At 40.7% G+C, this 17,723-nt stretch overlaps 1 protein-coding gene across 1 annotated transcript in view; it reads right to left on the reverse strand.

The window, feature by feature from the left end:
- LAMA1 (laminin subunit alpha 1) overlaps positions 1-17,723 on the reverse strand; it is an 86,281-nt gene that overhangs the window by 35,526 nt on the left and 33,032 nt on the right. The window contains exons 12-25 of the mRNA XM_083449974.1: positions 16,832-17,005; positions 15,719-15,820; positions 13,914-14,125; positions 11,806-11,917; positions 10,936-11,046; positions 10,106-10,233; positions 9,349-9,435; positions 7,388-7,599; positions 6,088-6,194; positions 4,699-4,879; positions 3,844-3,980; positions 2,039-2,275; positions 1,049-1,192; positions 166-345 (exon numbers count right to left, since the gene is read on the reverse strand). Of these exons, the coding sequence (XP_083306100.1) occupies positions 166-345; positions 1,049-1,192; positions 2,039-2,275; positions 3,844-3,980; positions 4,699-4,879; positions 6,088-6,194; positions 7,388-7,599; positions 9,349-9,435; positions 10,106-10,233; positions 10,936-11,046; positions 11,806-11,917; positions 13,914-14,125; positions 15,719-15,820; positions 16,832-17,005 (2,124 nt within the window). The remainder of the gene's footprint in view (positions 1-165; positions 346-1,048; positions 1,193-2,038; positions 2,276-3,843; positions 3,981-4,698; positions 4,880-6,087; positions 6,195-7,387; positions 7,600-9,348; positions 9,436-10,105; positions 10,234-10,935; positions 11,047-11,805; positions 11,918-13,913; positions 14,126-15,718; positions 15,821-16,831; positions 17,006-17,723) is intronic.

Here is a 17,723-nt window from a genome sequence, read left to right on the forward strand (position 1 = left end):
ACCCCCAGAATATATAGAACCACAGTCAAATCCAGATTTATTCATAGTTAGAGCGGAACCATTGAAATCAATGGACCCTAAGGGGGTTACATCAGTCACAACTATTTCAGTGGGAGTACTCAAAGAATGTCTAGGTCCGACTCTAAAAATAACTCATATGCTTACCTGGTCTCCCTGGAACTGATCCGGCAATTTCCAGTAAAAAGGTTCTGTAGTCAAGTGTTGTCGGACTGCTTTGACATCCATTAAGATATCAGGGAACTGGGAAAATACACCTTCACTGGTTCCAGTGAGGTTACTGTGAGAAACCACATACAGAACAGTCTGCTGCAGAGACAGGGTGAGCTGAAATGACAGACTAATAGGTCATACCTCTTTGTAAAATGCACTATATCGTTTCTAGCTTAGCAAGATTTCAAATGATCTGTTTTCAAGTAAATAAAGCATACACATTATAACTTTGAAATTTTGAAGGAAATTAATTTTTTAATGTGTTATATTCCTGTATTACTATGAAGTAGTTTCATAAAGCTGAATGGCAGTATATGGATGCATCACTGGCTTTCCCATGTATAGTTCACAGGTCATGTCAAAGCAAGGCAGTGAGGGAGAAGCAGCCACAGCAGCAGAGGAATAAAAGGTAGCGAATACCTTCTTTGCATGATTATCATGTTGTGGCAGAACTTTAGGGTTGTACCCTAGGATTAGTAGAGCTCAATCCAATCCAAACTTCATTGACAGGGAGATGTATACAAATGCTAGTAATATTTTATTTGTTTATTACAAACTTTTGTATCCCACCCGCCAATCAAATTATCTCCAAGACTGTTTACAACAGATACAAATCAACTAACTCATCTGCTCCTATCTGGATGTCCAATAAAGGTGGCAATGGCACATGGTCTTAAAGCCTCTTCCCAGCTCTCTGCTGTTCTTGCAGTCACTGGGATCAAATATGAGATCAAGCTGCGTGCAGATCAAATTATGACAAGACAAGGTTCAAATGCAACAGAAAACCAGGCACAGAAGGCGAAACTGCTTTACTCACTGGAACTCTCACATGGTCTTCTACTTCTGAACACGACTCCGACAGCCCAGAGCAAAAGCATGAAATGCATCCCAAAGCATTGGTGGCATGAAGAGCAAACGTCCCAGGTTTGCATTCACTGCAATGCAATCCAATCACATTCTCCTGACAAAGAAATAGATTGTTAACGCCAGTAAGGCTTGAACTGAACAGTTTCAGCTCATAGGTCTCCAGTTTGCCATCTAGAGAACTTCTTATTTAGTATGGAGTGGCTTGTGGCATGACTGGAGTAAACGTTCCAGTAGTTGCTACCATACTGCTTGCTACTCTTAACTGCTTGATCAACACACAAACCATGAGCATGCCTGGTTTCATCCGAGTCCCAATGCTGCTCTTGACTATAGCCAGTATATTGTACCCATGGACCACATGAACCTCCAGCACAGACACATGAGGAGGTTGTGAAAAGCAGCAGCGGTGTTCTCACAGGGGTAGTGATGTGTTCACGAGGACAAGGAAGGGGTGAGGCAAAGTGGCAGCAAGCTCTGAGTTGCCAGCAGTATTGTCCTACAGGTGCATGAGCACTTTGGACACACAATTGAACACCTACAATAAGCTGACACAGCCAACCCAGAGCTCCTCCAATGCCTTGCCCCATTCCTGCCCTGACAAACTATTCACTGTTACACCTACTGTATATCATGTATGACTGAAGCTAATACAGGTTGCCTTGTTTCTGTTTCTAAACCATAGTTTTCATTCTGTCCTGAATGCTGCTTGATGTCCTAATTCAATGTTCTAACACCCAATTTTGGTCTAAACTCTTCCCTACAAGGTAAATGTTTTGCATGTCCAGTCTGAAGGTTACACATTTGTTTTGCTCCTGTATTAACCTAAACCTGGCTTTTTTTCCAGGAAACACTAGTTGTCTATGTAAGTGACTATTATTGTATTACAGGCAAAGAAAAACGCACAAAGAAAAATAATACGCAGGCAAAGGTTTCATGCTACCTTGCAGACACATGCACCAGTTTCCTCTTCACAGTTGCAGATTCCTTGATTTTGATCACACATGTCTACTTTGCTGCCACGCAAGTCACAATCACAAGGAATGCAATCTGGGTAGTCTCTATACCCCAAAGCACAGATAGCGCAGCTGTCTCCTCCGTATCCATTCTTACACTGACATTGAGCAGTCAGCTGGTCACACTGGAGACTGACTGAACCTATATCACTGCAATTGCAGGCCTTAGAAGAAAACAGGACAAGAGATATGTGAATCTTGCAAAGGTCATAAAGTTCAGAAACTATAAACTTTTGACAGACATTAAAACTTGCCAGCAATTTTCTGTAGAGGAAAGTCCAACTTTAGAAATTGAATACTTTACCCAACATTCTCAAAAGATTTATAATCTGAGCCCTAAATTATATTTTCCCTAAGTAGATAATATCGGTTTGCAGGTTGCCTTATTTCTGTTTCTAAACCATAGTTTTCATTTTGTCCTGAATGCTGCTTGACGTCCTAATTCAATTCATATATGTCAATAAAGGGGATATATCCAATACGAGCCATCACCATTACAATACCTTTTAAAAAAACCCATCTATACAACAATTACTTGGCCATGAAGCAAGGAAAAGGAGGCAGAAGACTCTCACAACACCCCATATATGGCTCCCTACCTCAGCAAGTTAAATCACCTTCCTCTTTATCAGTGTTCCACCAACATCTTAAGATAAGCTTTAAATAAGCTTTGATTCTATTGCTGTTTTTATTAGCTGAACTGCTGCTCTTCTCTTAAAAAAAATAATCTGGAAATTGTAGTTTAGAAAAGGTTCTGATCATACTTTGTGAAAGATCCCTGGTTCTCCTCGCATAATTACCACTTCCATAGTCCTCTGGACAGAGGAAAGGGTGTTAAATCTTACATCTGTAGAGTAGATAATCCCTTGAAAGTGTATTAATGGCTTCTTTTCACCTAATGAAGAGATTATTGAAGTCACAGCTCACTGGTTTGCAGTTTGCATACTGCATCTAATTCCTTATTATACCTTCTTTGTCTACCACTTACAATGTGCTTGTCACATTTTTTCCCCTATACTTGCAGCTATAAGCTCCTAGCACGATGTCAAATCTGAGTGTTCCCATGTGAAAATATGGAACTAGTCAAATTGTTCTAGAGCCACAGAACCTGCTTTTAGCGGCTTCTTCTTTTTGTTTTTTAAATGAAACACATTGTTATGATAAAGGTGATCTCCCTTGGAGGACAAATTCTAGCTTTTTGCTTCATACTAGCTTTTTAGAAATAGACTGCTTAGGCTTCAGGTTATAAATATTTTGAGAATACAGCTATATAGAATCCAAGGCTGTATTAGCCAGTTTTTAATTAATGCATTGCTGAATGGTATTTCTTTCTCCACAACCAGAAAAAGACTCAAACTCAGGGAAATTCCTTGTCCTCTCAAAGACAATGTATCTTGCTAGTAACACAATACAGCTCTCATTAGTGAAGATGGATTGATTAAGTGAAAGAAACTGTTATATACTGTGAAATTCTTACAGATATTTACCTTGATTCATGGTTAAATGTCATAAACCTCATATATGTCAATAAAGGGAATATATATTGTTCTAGATACATCAAAACATAGGGTAGGAAGAAGAAAAAGTTTCTTTTTACCAGCATCAGCAAAAACAACATAGCAGAAGCTGACCTAATTTGTAGTGTCTAAATACCACAAATTCAATGTGCTATCTTGTGAAATATTTTTTAAAGCTTTGTTTTTTAAAAGGTTCCTAACAAGCACAACATTACCTTGCACCCATTCTCTGGATCAAGACCCCAGAAGTTCTCCTCACATAGTTCACATTTTTCTCCTTCAGTATGAGGAGGGCAGATGCATCTTCCAGAATCTCCATCACAAACATCATGCGTATGAGCACAATTGCAAGCTACAGGAAGAAGACAGGGAGCAAGTAACCCATTTTGTCAGTGCTAGTAGACTAATAGCAGTGCTAGTAGCGGTGCTGTAGCATCAGGTCCATCTCTGCCTTAGGTGGCCTCCGCCTGTGAGTTTACTCATAAGGAAGGAAGTAGTTCATAAACATTTCCTATGAAGTCCTTTCCAATGTCTGAATTGCAACGTACACTGGTATCATCCAAGGTACACTGTTGTGTCTTAGGTGTAACCAGTGCTTTTTTTTTCTTAAAAAAGTGTTTAGGGGTATTCTCATTTTCCTACTCATATTGAAATACTGCACCTCAATGAGGCCAAACTTAAGAGTCACAAAAGGTTTAGGGGTATGCGTACCTCTGTGTCCCGTCCCCCCCAGAAATTCTTAACAGATTGAGTCAACGGTAAAAGCAAGATTATTACCAACGCACCTCCTATAATCCCCACACCAAATGGCAAAGGGAAAATTGGCACAGGAACCATTTTCATAAGCCTAAACCTTTATTCCAACAGTTGGATTAATTGGATTCCCGTTGCAGACAAAACTTGATGAGAAATGCTTTGATATCACTCTGCTGACCAGGCTTTACATATAAATAAATGCTAAAGAGGCTCACAACTGACGTTTCCCATGGTGCAGCACAAAGCATTTTGTTAAAAGAAAATTCGTAAGAGTTTAAGAAACTGCCATGACCAGATTATGGGCTATAATTTACATGTGCAGCCACCGTCCCGGAATGCATAAAAGCCATGAGCGCAACGATCACACTTCTCCCCAGCCACTCCCGGCACACAGAGACATTGTCCTTCATCATTACAGTCCTCAGCAGTTGAGCCAGCTTTACTGCAGTTGCAGGGACGGCAGCCAAGTCCGCTACTTAGGCCGTAATATCCAAGCTGTCACAGAGAAAAGAAAAGTGTTTCAGCAATATTTCATAGTTCCCTGAAACAAAAACAATTCCTCTCTTGTTTTCTTTTTCATCGCTGAATGCGATCCATTCCTGCTCTTTGGCCTGCATAAAAATAGTGCAGTTCTGCTAGGCAGTGTGTTGGAAAACAGCTCCCAGCTCACATTTCCCCCACCACATAGAACTTATGGGTTCTACTGTGCCCATCAGAAGCCTTTGGAGAATATATAGGAAAAGCAAATATTGTTATTTTAGAAAGGCTTTTGAAATACACATCCAGTTTCCTAGATGAAACTCCTTAAATGCAAAAGTTCACAAAAATAAAAATGGGGGCAGGGTGTGGTGGGGGCGGCAGTTTTGTTTGTCAAGAATCAATTAGCATATGAACAGATCCCAACATTACTTATCATTGAATAACCATGCAGCACAAGTAAATGAAAAAAAAAAGTTCAACTTTTTCACTTCTCATCAATGTCAAATACTACAATCCACATCACTTACACATGTTTTTAGACATATATTTGGAGCTATTAGCCCAAATCTAAAAATTGCTGAGGTAACCAAGTTCAGCACAGGGTAAGGCATTATGACTACAGTGGACGCAACCGTGCGGGACGCACGTTTGCAACCCGCATCTGCGCACACGTGGGTTGCATTTCAGCGCTTCTGCGCATAGCGCGATCTAGCACTCCTGCTCATATGCAACCGCTGAAACCCGGAAGTAACCCATTCCGGTACTTCCGGGTTTCGGCGGTCCGCAACCTGAAGCGGCTGTAACCCGAGATATGAATGTACTATGATTCGGCCCATGTCTCAAGACAGCATGAAGGTTACCACCACCAGGCCGCTCCACCAACACAAATATTGGAGTATAAATAGTGCATGGTATCTTCTGTCTGTCTCTATATATCTGACTGAAAAGAAAAGACCGGATTTTCAGTAACTCTGCACAGGGCCAGGACCATAACACTAAGGTCATAGTATAATTGACAAAAGAGTAACTGCTGGCAAAGTGAGGGGGGGCGTGCACAGCCTTCATTGACAAAAGGGAAGGCTTTCAAAGGGTGCTATTGCACCCACAGGCACTGCCTAGGGGGACACCAGTAAAACATGCGTAAATTACTAATAGAGCAAAAAGTAGAGCAAAAGAAGTAAAATCATGTGTGCTAACATCAAGATTTATTATTTCTTTCTTACCAAACACTTATTGCATTGGAGTCCCACCACATTTCCTTTGCATTGGCACAAACCAGTCTTCGGATGGCAGACACTGGAAATGGAGCCATTCACATGGCACCCACACTCTGATGTGTAAAAAGCACAAATAGAAAAGCTGAATATAACCAGCTATTAACAAAATACTTGAATAACTTTTCTCTATGTGAGGTTTAGGATTCTATACCCCACTTTTGCATATTCTTTCCATCAATATTTTAAATTTGTATTTTTGGATCCTGGACTTAAAATGAAGGCCAAGATCTAAACAGTGCCATGTGTGAAAGGAAAGTATTTCCACTCAGGAAAGAAGGGGGGCGGTTCTGTGTGTCCCCCCCCCCTCCAACTGCAACTCTGTTCTACATCAATTCTGCTCTAGAGGGTCGTCCAACATTTGAGTAGCAGCTTTGTGGGATTCACAAGGAGATGCAGTGAAAAGCAGAGGCGGGAACTGGCCCACAGACTATAAAGATATCTATGCATATCTTTGGAAAATAGACTAAATTTTCTAAAAAGAAAGCTGAGCTCCAGAATTCAAAATACTCTTTTATGAGCTGTATAAAATGACTGGCCCCAGCCTGAACTGCAGAGACAAACCCATTGCCAGCACTGATGTAGCATTTGGAAAACCCTCAAACACTCTTGCCTCATTGTTGTAAATAATAGGATATACAATAAAAATGGTTTTGACTCCATTCATGTTGAAATACATCTACCTCACTCTCTTCTTGAGATGTCCTTGTACCAATACAAAAGTACTGGAGGTGATGCATACAAAGAGATTAGGCAGGAAACTACTCTCATTGCAGGAAACACGAGTATTTTTTGCATTGGGGTGCCAATGAAATGGCTTGGATCCTAACTAGGCTTCCACTAACAGGAATGTCTCCTGGGTGGAGTTCGACACACAGGACTGTTCTGCTAATGGAAAGCAGAGAGACAACTTTCACCAATTCCTCCAAAAGGCCTGTGTGCCACCCAAAATCTGCTCTGGAGAGTTGGGGAAGTAGACAGTAGAGCAGCTTGTGAAGGAGCAGAGGGAGATGAAAGAATCAGTAAATATTACCCCCACCCTTCTGCAAAAATGATCCTCTGCTGGAACATAGAGGAACACCTGCGAAAAGGAGGAGTCACTGCGTTCACAGTTAAGAGTAAAGTGATTCTATTTATTAATCCATTGATTTCCTCAACCCTAAGGTGCCTTTTTTTAGGACGTTACATAAAGCAACTGTCCTACGTATACAAAAATACTTGATCAGCTGATTTAACAGGAATTACTCACCACGGCAGTCTTTGCTGATCACCGCATCCCCGTAATACCCATCAGCACAGCTTTCACAGTGTTGTCCCATAGTATTCCCAATGCACTTCAGACACTCTCCTGTTAGGGAATTGCAGTGGCCGTCTTCTGTGGGATCTACATTGCCATTGCAGTCACAAGGAATGCAGGACTGCCCAGGGACCAAAGGATCGCCATAGTACCCATTTGCACATCTGCACAAGGGATTGGAAATTGTGTCAGGTTACAGAAAGCCACATTTTGGAAACAGAACACAAGTCTGAAGAGCATAGTGTGTTCATGTACAGATGCAAAACTAGGGTTAGTAGAGAAGTGGCTGAGAAAACAGTACATAACAGGACTGCAAAACTTAACTTCCATCTTTACTATGCTGCTTGAAAAGATAATTTCACCCTTTGTTATGCTACATGCGCACCTAATTTGATTTCAGGGGCAAAAGTAGAAATGGGGAGAGCAGGGGGCAAAATATTCTCTAAAATTACTAAAAACAACCCACCACCCCTGCATACTTTAATTCTTCATTTTAAAAACATATTTTATTTAAAGGTTATATATTTACAACTGCTTACAAGACTTATAGTGAAATGTTAGAATGATGGCAAACTTCCAGACCAGTCCAAATTAGGCCCACCTGCCCCATATCTGGCATATGACACCAGCAGCAGGGCAGGTAAAGATAGGGCTGCAAAAGGAACAGGAAAGAGCCTTAAAATACACTCCTTACTGTTCCTTGCTCTTCAGCACTTATGGTGAGGTCAGAAGGAAACTGCTCGTGCAGTTTGATTTCAAACCATTCAGGCAAAGGGAAATACATTTCCCAACATCATGGCAAAACTTTTAAGATTCAGATTCAAGTTCACTTACATGTTTTCCCAATAACTGGGTGCACACTGCATTCAAAGTCAGCTCAGCTTTTTCGAATCACCCCAGCATACTGCTCTGCATCAATCTTTTGCAGATGCCCTTCCCCCACGGTGGGCCACAGGCAGTAGTGGCCAGGGTGGTGGGGCAGAGCTGCCATTCCAAACCCTGAGATGCTGCTACTTACCTGGACAGCGTTGGGGCAGGGCAAGGCCGTAATGAGGTCGGGGCTGTGCTGATGCACTGACAGAGTCAATCCAATACTCCTGTTAGTGCACCCACACAGCCCCAACTTTTCTGCCGCTTTGTCCTGCCCCAGTCTCAGTAAGTTGCAGCAGCATCAATGCATAGACCAGAGCTTAGGGTTGCCATACGTCTGGAATTTCCCAGACATATCCAGAATACCACATTCAACAGCAGTGTCCAGGCGATACTTGGCTAAATGTCCAGGAAAATCCGGACATAGGGCAGCCTATGTCGGCAATGCTCAACAACTTTTCTGTCTGGGTTTTCATGGTTTGAAATGTGGCAACCCTACCAATGCTTTCCAAACTGTGTGTTACATTAATGTGTCGGCTGCAGTGTGTAGGAGTATCAGGTGAATGCTTCCTGAGCTCCTCCCAGGGCTGTTTACCCTCCAATTTGCTAGTAAAACTGAATTACTGTGTCGTGAAATGATGCATGTCTGAAAAGCGTGTCACCAACATGGAAAGTTTGGGAAGCTCTGGTATACACACAAGAGCAGATATGGTAACCATCATTATTATTCCCATCATGAATGGACTAGCCTTTTTGCAACATCATCTCTCTCTCTCTCTCTCTCTCTCTCTCTCTCTCTCACACACACACACACACACACAGACACACACACACACACACACGTGTCAAATCAGCAGGGAGTGGGGTTTCCACCCTCTGCCAAAAGCAGCATTGGGGACACATTCCTGAAATGAGACTGACACAGGTACAAGTAATGTGTATTTTGAGCAAGAATTCTGAAACAGGACAGAAGCAAAACTGTTATTTCCAAATATATTTAATTGACAATATTTGCTGTTATTTCCAGGGTTCTAGTTGCATACCTTTCACACTTGGCTCCTGCATAACCTGGAGGACATTTATCACAGATAACTTCACCTCCATTATCCAAGTGACAGGTAGGACTGAAACTAAAAAACAATTATTTGGGGGATTATCATCAACCTATACAGTTTAAAAGCAATACACATTAAATGCACCCTCTGTATATTTATTACATGAATTGTGGTCGCTACTGATAACACCACAGAGAACACCACAATGAGTGTTGTCCGGTGAGCGTACATTGCAGACCCTTTCCTCAACAAGAGCTTCTCTGTGAGGCAACATAAACTGCTTTTTTAAATTTCAGAAAGATGAAGAACTGGGGAGAAATATGCTTTTAGGGGAAAGCGAATGGGCATACACAAACCTTTCAGCTTGCTTATATAGCAGCTTGCTGGATTGCTACCAGTATCTAGCAGCTGTGCAAGAATCAGCCTGAATTGATTTTGTTCACATAAAGAGCGTTAACACTAAAATATTTTCTAATATTAGCAATGCATGAAAATACCTTTTCAAGAAAAAAACCCCAAGGGCGACATTTGTATTCAGTAAAGTACTGGAAAATTTCCAGCTCCTTGTCTTAGCCGTCTAGGAGCTATCATTTCTGAAGGGTACCGTGGAATTCTTGTCATGTTTTAACACCTTCCCTTCAGATTGATTTCTCTTCCCACCCCCCCATTCCTTTCTGTTTCTAACTGGCACTGCTTGTCTGATATTGCTGGAGATGTCATGCAATGTTTCCAGTTAGCAGCTTACTTGTTTGAAGCAGTTTTCAGTGGGCAGGCGCACGGCTCACAGTCCTCTGGAGTCCCCCTGGACGGCGTCCCATAGAACCCAGGCAAACACTGATCGCAAGAGCTCCCTGTAGTGTTGTGCTTGCAAGCCTGTGAGACATGCAAGACACCTTTTGATACTTATTCTGAGTGGAATTTTATCCCCAGAGGGGGGATCTCGGCATGAAATGACATGCAGCATTAGGATTCAAAGAACAGAGACAAAGAAACAAGCAGGCTATTGACAATATGCTTTTCCAAGCCAGCAGCAACAATTCCCTCATTAGCAAATATTTGGTCTCATGGATTAGTTGTGTTACTTTGACTGTGGACTAAATCAGTTTGCTAATATTGAACACTGGAAATTAACAGGTTAATTTAGAAGATTTAAAGTTCTTTTTTTATTTAAAAAAAATCACTTTAAGGAAAGGTTCCCTTTCTGGTGCAGAACTTAACAGAACCAGCACAAAAGTTGAGGAAATGTAATCACATAGTTATGCTCCAATATTTTTCCTACTTGGATCCACAGGAATTTTTCCACTCAGCTGAGAAGGAAAAGCTATGGCTTTCATGACTTTTCATATAAAAGTGTTTTATGTCACTTCTTGCCTAAGCCAGATAATTTAATTCCTTTAACATTCACACACACAAAAAACTTTTAAAAGTTACAGAAGCTGGTTGGGAAGATGCGCTTTGATGCTTCTTTGGGGTATATTACAAAACTGCATTGAACTGAAAAAATTATATGAATTGGTTTTTTTTAATGTGATCTTTTTGGAAATGAAAATGAAAGCACACTGCAAGGTAACTTACAACACAAACACCATGAATGTCACATTCCGTTGCATGATCATGGCAATCACATGGCTGGCAAATCCCTCCAAAAAGTATGCCACCTACTCGGTAGTAGCCAGGAAGGCAGGACTAGGAAAGAAAGAAAGAAATGACAGCACAAAATGGTTCTTTACAGCACTTCAACCCGATTATTAGAATATTTGAAAACCTATTAAAAGTGAGTTCTGCATTAGTTCTCCTATAAAACAACAGCACAAACGTGTCTCTGAACTCAATCTACAGATCTATGCTTGAACAGAACCTTTGTGTGGCATGGGGAGTAAGTAGTGATGTTTGCTATATAGCGTAATAGTCTGTATTTACAAAACAAAAAACACTAATTAAATATGTTATTTTTTTATATTTATACTCCGACACACAGGGACAGAATCCCATCATACAGATATAAAACCAGTCTTGGAAAGGACCCAAATATGGACCAAATAATCCCAAACCCTATTACAATATTCCCTGAAATCCTGCCATATTTTCTTAAAGTACATTAAAATATATTCAGGAATCTGACATACAGTGCCAATTAGCACATATGAGAAATTGTAATTTGTCAACCATTTTCCCAAATTTATAACAGAACAACTGTTAGGTGTTCAGCTTTAAAAATAATCTATGGCCTATCCAACCTTCAGTTTCTTTAGCTATAAACCCTGTAAAAATGTGGGGAAATGTTATTTTTTAGCAAGTGGATAAAATTGCCATAAACAATGCAGATTTTAAAATGTTGTTCTGCCGTTCCGGTTTTAAAAACTGCAAGCAAAAACAATATGGTCTGTATGGGGAAGGTATATTAAAAAGTGCTTCCTTCTTGTATATAAAACCATGACAGATTACCTCACAAGAAATCCCAGAGTAGCCTTGGGGACATTCACAATATTCCACATCTGCAGCTGAAGACACATCTATGAGATTAGCATTTGCTGTATCCAAAGTGACAGAATCCAACCTGTACCAAGACAGCAACACACACACGTGAATATTGTAGTTAACAGGTATATAAATTGATTAAATAAAATCAATATATTTCTGAAAGATTTGAAAAGAAAAACATAAAAGGGATCGTGAAAACCATGTATCACTGAAAAGCTAACCTTCCTGAACAGCATTGTAAGCATCATTGTACTCAATGGGGGCAAATTCTGAGTAGACACTAAAGGATTTCACTAGAAAGGGATATACATTTAGAAAACTTACCCAGGTATGGATTCGGACCATATCTTGTTAATAATTTATAGTTCACATCAATTACATTTGGCGATGAATTAAATATCCTGGAATTAAATACTAAATGAATTCCCAACATAATCAATATGAGCTTTGCATCATTTGCAGTACTCTAGCACTTTCTATTGATACAGGGTTCTTTGTTCTCTGATATACAGAAAGATGGGGAAAGGATAGCATAGGAAGCTGCCTTATATCAGATCATACTATTTGTCCATTCAGCCAGGTCTCTGGCAACAGCAATCCAGGAACTTGGGATGTGGGAGAGGGAGAGGGACCACATCGCCTGCTAACTGAGTCTTTAATAATTGAAGCATCAGGGAACCTAGGACATTGTGCAAGCAAAGCATGTGCTTTACCTCTCCATCTAACCCTGTACTATGTACTCTGATTCTCATGGTTCTCCAGACTCTCAGACATCCTTCCCCAACACCAGCTATTTGGTATCTCTAACTGAGTATGTTAGGAACTAAAGCCAAGTTTGTAAACATGTGCTAGGGTCCCTTCCCAGTCATTGATGTTTTCATAAAATACTAACGTCTCAATTTACAAATTAGTCATTTGTGCCCAGGTCATCAGTTCACATCACCAGAGATGTAAAAAGATGGACTGCAATTGACTCAGACTATGCACTAGTAGGACTTCTGCATATTTGCCTACAATCTGAATCTTCACTAGTCAAAGACTTCACATTCCCAAGATTTCCACGACAGACAGAAAGTTGTTTCATTGAAGATTAGATTCCGATGACTCAGGATACAAATTTCTACATCAGATTTCATACCCTGCACATACACATAGAACTCTCAGCACATCTTTACTGATGTGTCTATCAGTCTATCTTAATAACATGGCATTTCAGCAAAAAATAAAAAATTGACATTACAGCTCCATAGTAGCCACAAACAAATGCACACAGTAGCCTCATCTTATAGAATGAAAATCAAGAATAAATGTGAGATTTGGTAATATAAAGTCTCCTTGTTCCACACAGTCTGGTACAGAACAATGATTAACAAAATGTCAGCTTATTAGAATTCAGAAGCACATACTTTCCAACTTAAAGGCCCTAATAGGATGCAAGAAAGGAAGGTCCATCCTTCTCGCTCTGCAACTGGTCTTTTATAAATGAACTGCTTTGTCAACAATGCATGTGCTAGATGAAGCCAATTTATTTAATACCCTCTATCACCACAGGCAAGGAGGGTTCAGTGTGTTCTCTCTCATCATAAATAATAATGATGATGATGATGATGGCAAAAAAGTAAATGCCTGGGCTATGGGCAAAATTCACTTGTAGAAAGGCCTTTCACTTTGCCAGAATAAAATTTCAATTGTAAGGTATAAATCTGCAAAGAACTGGCAACAGCTTTATACTCTGTTAATGAGTTGCCTTCTTAAACTTCCTCTTCCAGAGCTATTAAAGGTGTAGGATTCCTGTCCCCCTTGTTATCTGGAAATTTCACCCATAAGTAAGAAGCATCTTGGAACGTAATTTTCCAAAAGTCTTCAGGTCAAGATCTAGGCAAGAAAACATACATACCAATATACTTAGAGCTGACATAGGTAAAGTTAGGATTTTGGTGACAGAAAATTATGAACAGCATAAATAAGGCCTTAAGACTTTGGAAACTTTTTCTGACTTGTTTTCATCAAAGAATACTAAACTGGCATAACAGAAATTTTATTTCTAAACTGATTCTTCTTGTGTCCATTACCTGTATACAGCCTTTTTTGCAATGTTGTAACTGGCCCTGATCAGAAGATGGGTAACATTTGCCAAAACTGTCATCAGCATATCTCGATCTATTAATTTCTTCGTATTAAAATCAACGAAGTTTTCAGACACAAGCCGCACAGTGCTGGAATACTCCTCATATGGTTGCAAAGACAACCCTTCAGATCTTGTACATAAAATTTGTCCATTGCCCTGAAATGATACATATATGACTCTATAGAGCTTTCCGTGACAAAAGTTAATTGGAAATTTGTTTAACCATATAACTTATGAAACATTTACAAAGAACTGTCCTCTTATTCCAGAATCAACTTTCCAACCTTTTCACAGTTCATTCTGTAAGAAAAATTCTGTTTAAGTTGATCCATATCCAAGGGATGCCTAGATTCTGATTTTAAACACATGGAAATAATTCCCACCAAAATCAATGGAATGAAGGGACGCTGGTGGTGCTGTGGTCTAAACCACAGAGCCTAGGGCTTGCCGATCAGAAGGTCGGCAGTCTGAAATCCCACAACAGGGTGAGCTCCCATTGTTTGGTCCCAGCTCTTGCCCACATAGCAGTTCGAAAGCACATCAAAGTGCAAGTAGCTAAATAGGTACCGCTCTGGCGGGAAGGTAAATGGCATTTCCGTGTGCTGCTCTGGTTCACCAGAAGCGGCTTAGTCATGCTGGCCACATGACCCGGAAGCTGTACGCCGGCTCCCTCGGCCAATAAACGAGATGAGTGCCACAACCCCAGAGTCATCCGTGACTGGACCTAACAGTCAGGGGTACCTTTACCTTTAAGGTGTTTAGAACCAAGGTATTAACAAAACTGACTACGTGTAGAGGATGCTAGTGTACAATTTACACAGCAAACCAAGTACGCTTTGAATATGGACAAGAGGAAGCAGTGCAATCCTATATAGGACTACTCAGAAATATGAGTTACTGAGTTTAATAGGACTCCTCCCGGTTTGTAAATGGGTATAGGATTGCAACGAAAAAAGACCAGTTTCCTCCCAACCTATATTTGTATATTCAGCACAAGAGGATCACACATACAGGAATTAAAGCATTCTATAATCTCACCCAAGTTTTGCAAGCATGGAAGCAAACGGTGTATTTGCAATCAGTCATTGTCAATTACTGAGTGAAGGGAAAATTTAGGATTGTATCTAATGTTAGTCCTACTCCAAGTGGACCCACGGAAATTAATGGACATGACTAATTTTGGTTCATTAATTTCAACAGGTCCCCTCTGATACTGGATATAACCCATTTATATAGCACTTTTGAGGTGTTAAAAAGACTTCATATATATTATATTATTGAAATCCACCCCCATATTGCAGAAATGACAAGGCTGGAGGATATGGCTTATACCTTCAGCCACCTAGTAGGTTTATGGCAAAGGAAACTATCAAATTCATAGCTTTAGGCTTTGAATTAAACTCCTCTAACTGGCAGTAACCAAAATGCCAAGCAATACAAATGCACCATTCACTGCATTTAATTTGTTTAAATAAATCTAAAGGCAAAGATCCAAAGGGCTACATAAACACACTGGAGTTTCTCGACCTCCTCATTCCCATCAGCAAATATCTCACCCCCAACAAGCTATACTCAAAAGGTTATGAGATCTAGCATATTGCCACTCCATGACGCACAAGAGTTGTCACCAGAAGAGGGGGGGAAACCAGCAACCAATACGACTACCATCCATGTGTGTTTTGTGCATTCTTTCTCTTTGAATCCCATGGTCTACAAACCACCATTTCAATTCACATAATCTTAAATTACCTGAACAATAACATCCACATTAGATACCAAATCACTATCCGTACTGTCCATGGGAATTTCATAGGACACAGTATACTTCAAATAACCACCAAAGGAAGTGAGCTGGAAGAATAAAAGTGTAAATATTTTTTAAAAAAATAAGTTTTCAGCATAACAGGGAAGAGTAAAACTTACACGCAGCAGGCTGAACAACCATTTCCCCATTCTTACTTTTTAGCACCAGTGTGGATTCCTCACTATTAAGAATTTACCTGTAACATGCACCCAAATAAGAGATAACACTGTCCCACTTGTCATGGTAGAAAGTGCATGCTTACTTTGCCCACCCCAACCCCTTGTTAAGTGCATAGAGCTGGATGAGGAAGCTAAAAGAGCAACGATCTTCCTTACTACTTCTTTTAATTTTGTGCCCTTTTCATTGCTATCTGAGCGGCTGAACAGAAAGCAGAGCAGCCCAAAGGGTGGGAGGGAAAGAGGGGCAATTGCAAGGTGGGGAACAGCAAAACAAAGTGATTGCAGGAGCGAAAGTGGGCTGCTGCAGAGTCAGTATGGGAGAGAGAGGCAATACAGATCATAACGGATCCTCCTAATTTTTTTAAAGATTCCCCTCAAAATCATCAACAAATAATAGCTCTTCATGCCCACGGATGTATTCTGAAGATTGTTGGTGTTTTTGTTGACATTCTTTGTAGAAACCATGAAGATCCATTTCTTGTTTCAACTTTTTGGTGATCCCCCTCCCCCTTCAGTGCAGTAAATCACCTATGGAGATTTAACCTGATGGTGGTGGGGTTGCGGGGGGCACATGTTAAATCATAAAAATTCAAAAGGGTCCATTTTAATTCTACTGGATCCAACTATTATCCAGACCCATTAAAAAAACCATTTGTGTGAGTTTGTGTAGACACTCTTCCTCTTCCTCTTTCTGTTTCTGTTAGGTGGACAGGAGTGATCCAAGGGAGGGAGGAGAGTAGAAACTAAAGGGTTTGATGCCCATGGCATTCTCCCAAAATTCCTCAGATGCCCATGGGTCCAAAAAGATGGGAGATCCCTGTAATACGATATTGAATAGTTACAAAAGCAACAACTACCTATTTTCCCTTGGATACTTACTTTATTTCCAAGATATGGCTTGGGTGCAGACCAGTAATAAGGAGACTTCAGTATTTTTGCAGCTGCTATATTATTAATACTTATTTGATGAGGTCCATCAAACTGATCTTGTTGAGGCTGTATGGTTTTTGTGGTAAGCGGAGCAGTCACCAGCCACCCAGCCATAGAAGACACCTTAAGGAAAATAAACTATAAAACATCATTTACCACACCTAGAAAGCACATCAAAGTCCAAGTAGATAAATAGGTACCGCTCCAGCGGAAAGGTAAACGGTGTTTCCATGCACTGCTCTGGTTCGCCAGAAGCGGCTTAGGCATGCTGGCCACATGACCCGGAAGCTGTACGCCGGCTCCCTCGGCCAATAAAGCGAGATGAGCACCGCAACCCCAGAGTCGGCCACGACTGGACCTAATGGTCAGGGGCCCCTTTAACTTTACTGTTGAAGCACAGGGCACTATTATCTCCCAAAGGGGGACAGGAAAAAAAGTATCATACAGAAAATTGTTTTATGTACTCTTGGCAGGAAGAGATGTGTGCATGGTCCAATTCACCACTGCAATTGGCTCCCTCAGAACACCTGTATCCATCAGGCTTCCACAGTCTGATTCACATAACCCATTAAACCACAGTGAAAATAAGCTGGTTTCTCTCTGAACAAACCATGAACCTGGTCTACATTTTCTCCCAGTATGTTTCCAAGCACAATTCAAAGTGTTGATGCTGAACTTTAAAGCCCTAAACAGCCTCGGCCCAGTATGCCTGAAGGAGCATCTACACCCCCATCGCTCAGCCCAGACACTGAGGTCCAGATTCAAGGGCCTTCTGGCAGTTCCCTCACTGCAAGAAGTGATATTACAGGGAACCAGGATTTCTCAGTAGTTGTGCCCGCCC

Source organism: Podarcis tiliguerta (genome assembly GCF_965153285.1).
Source record: "Podarcis tiliguerta genome assembly, chromosome: 7".
NCBI lineage: Eukaryota > Metazoa > Chordata > Lepidosauria > Squamata > Lacertidae > Podarcis > Podarcis tiliguerta.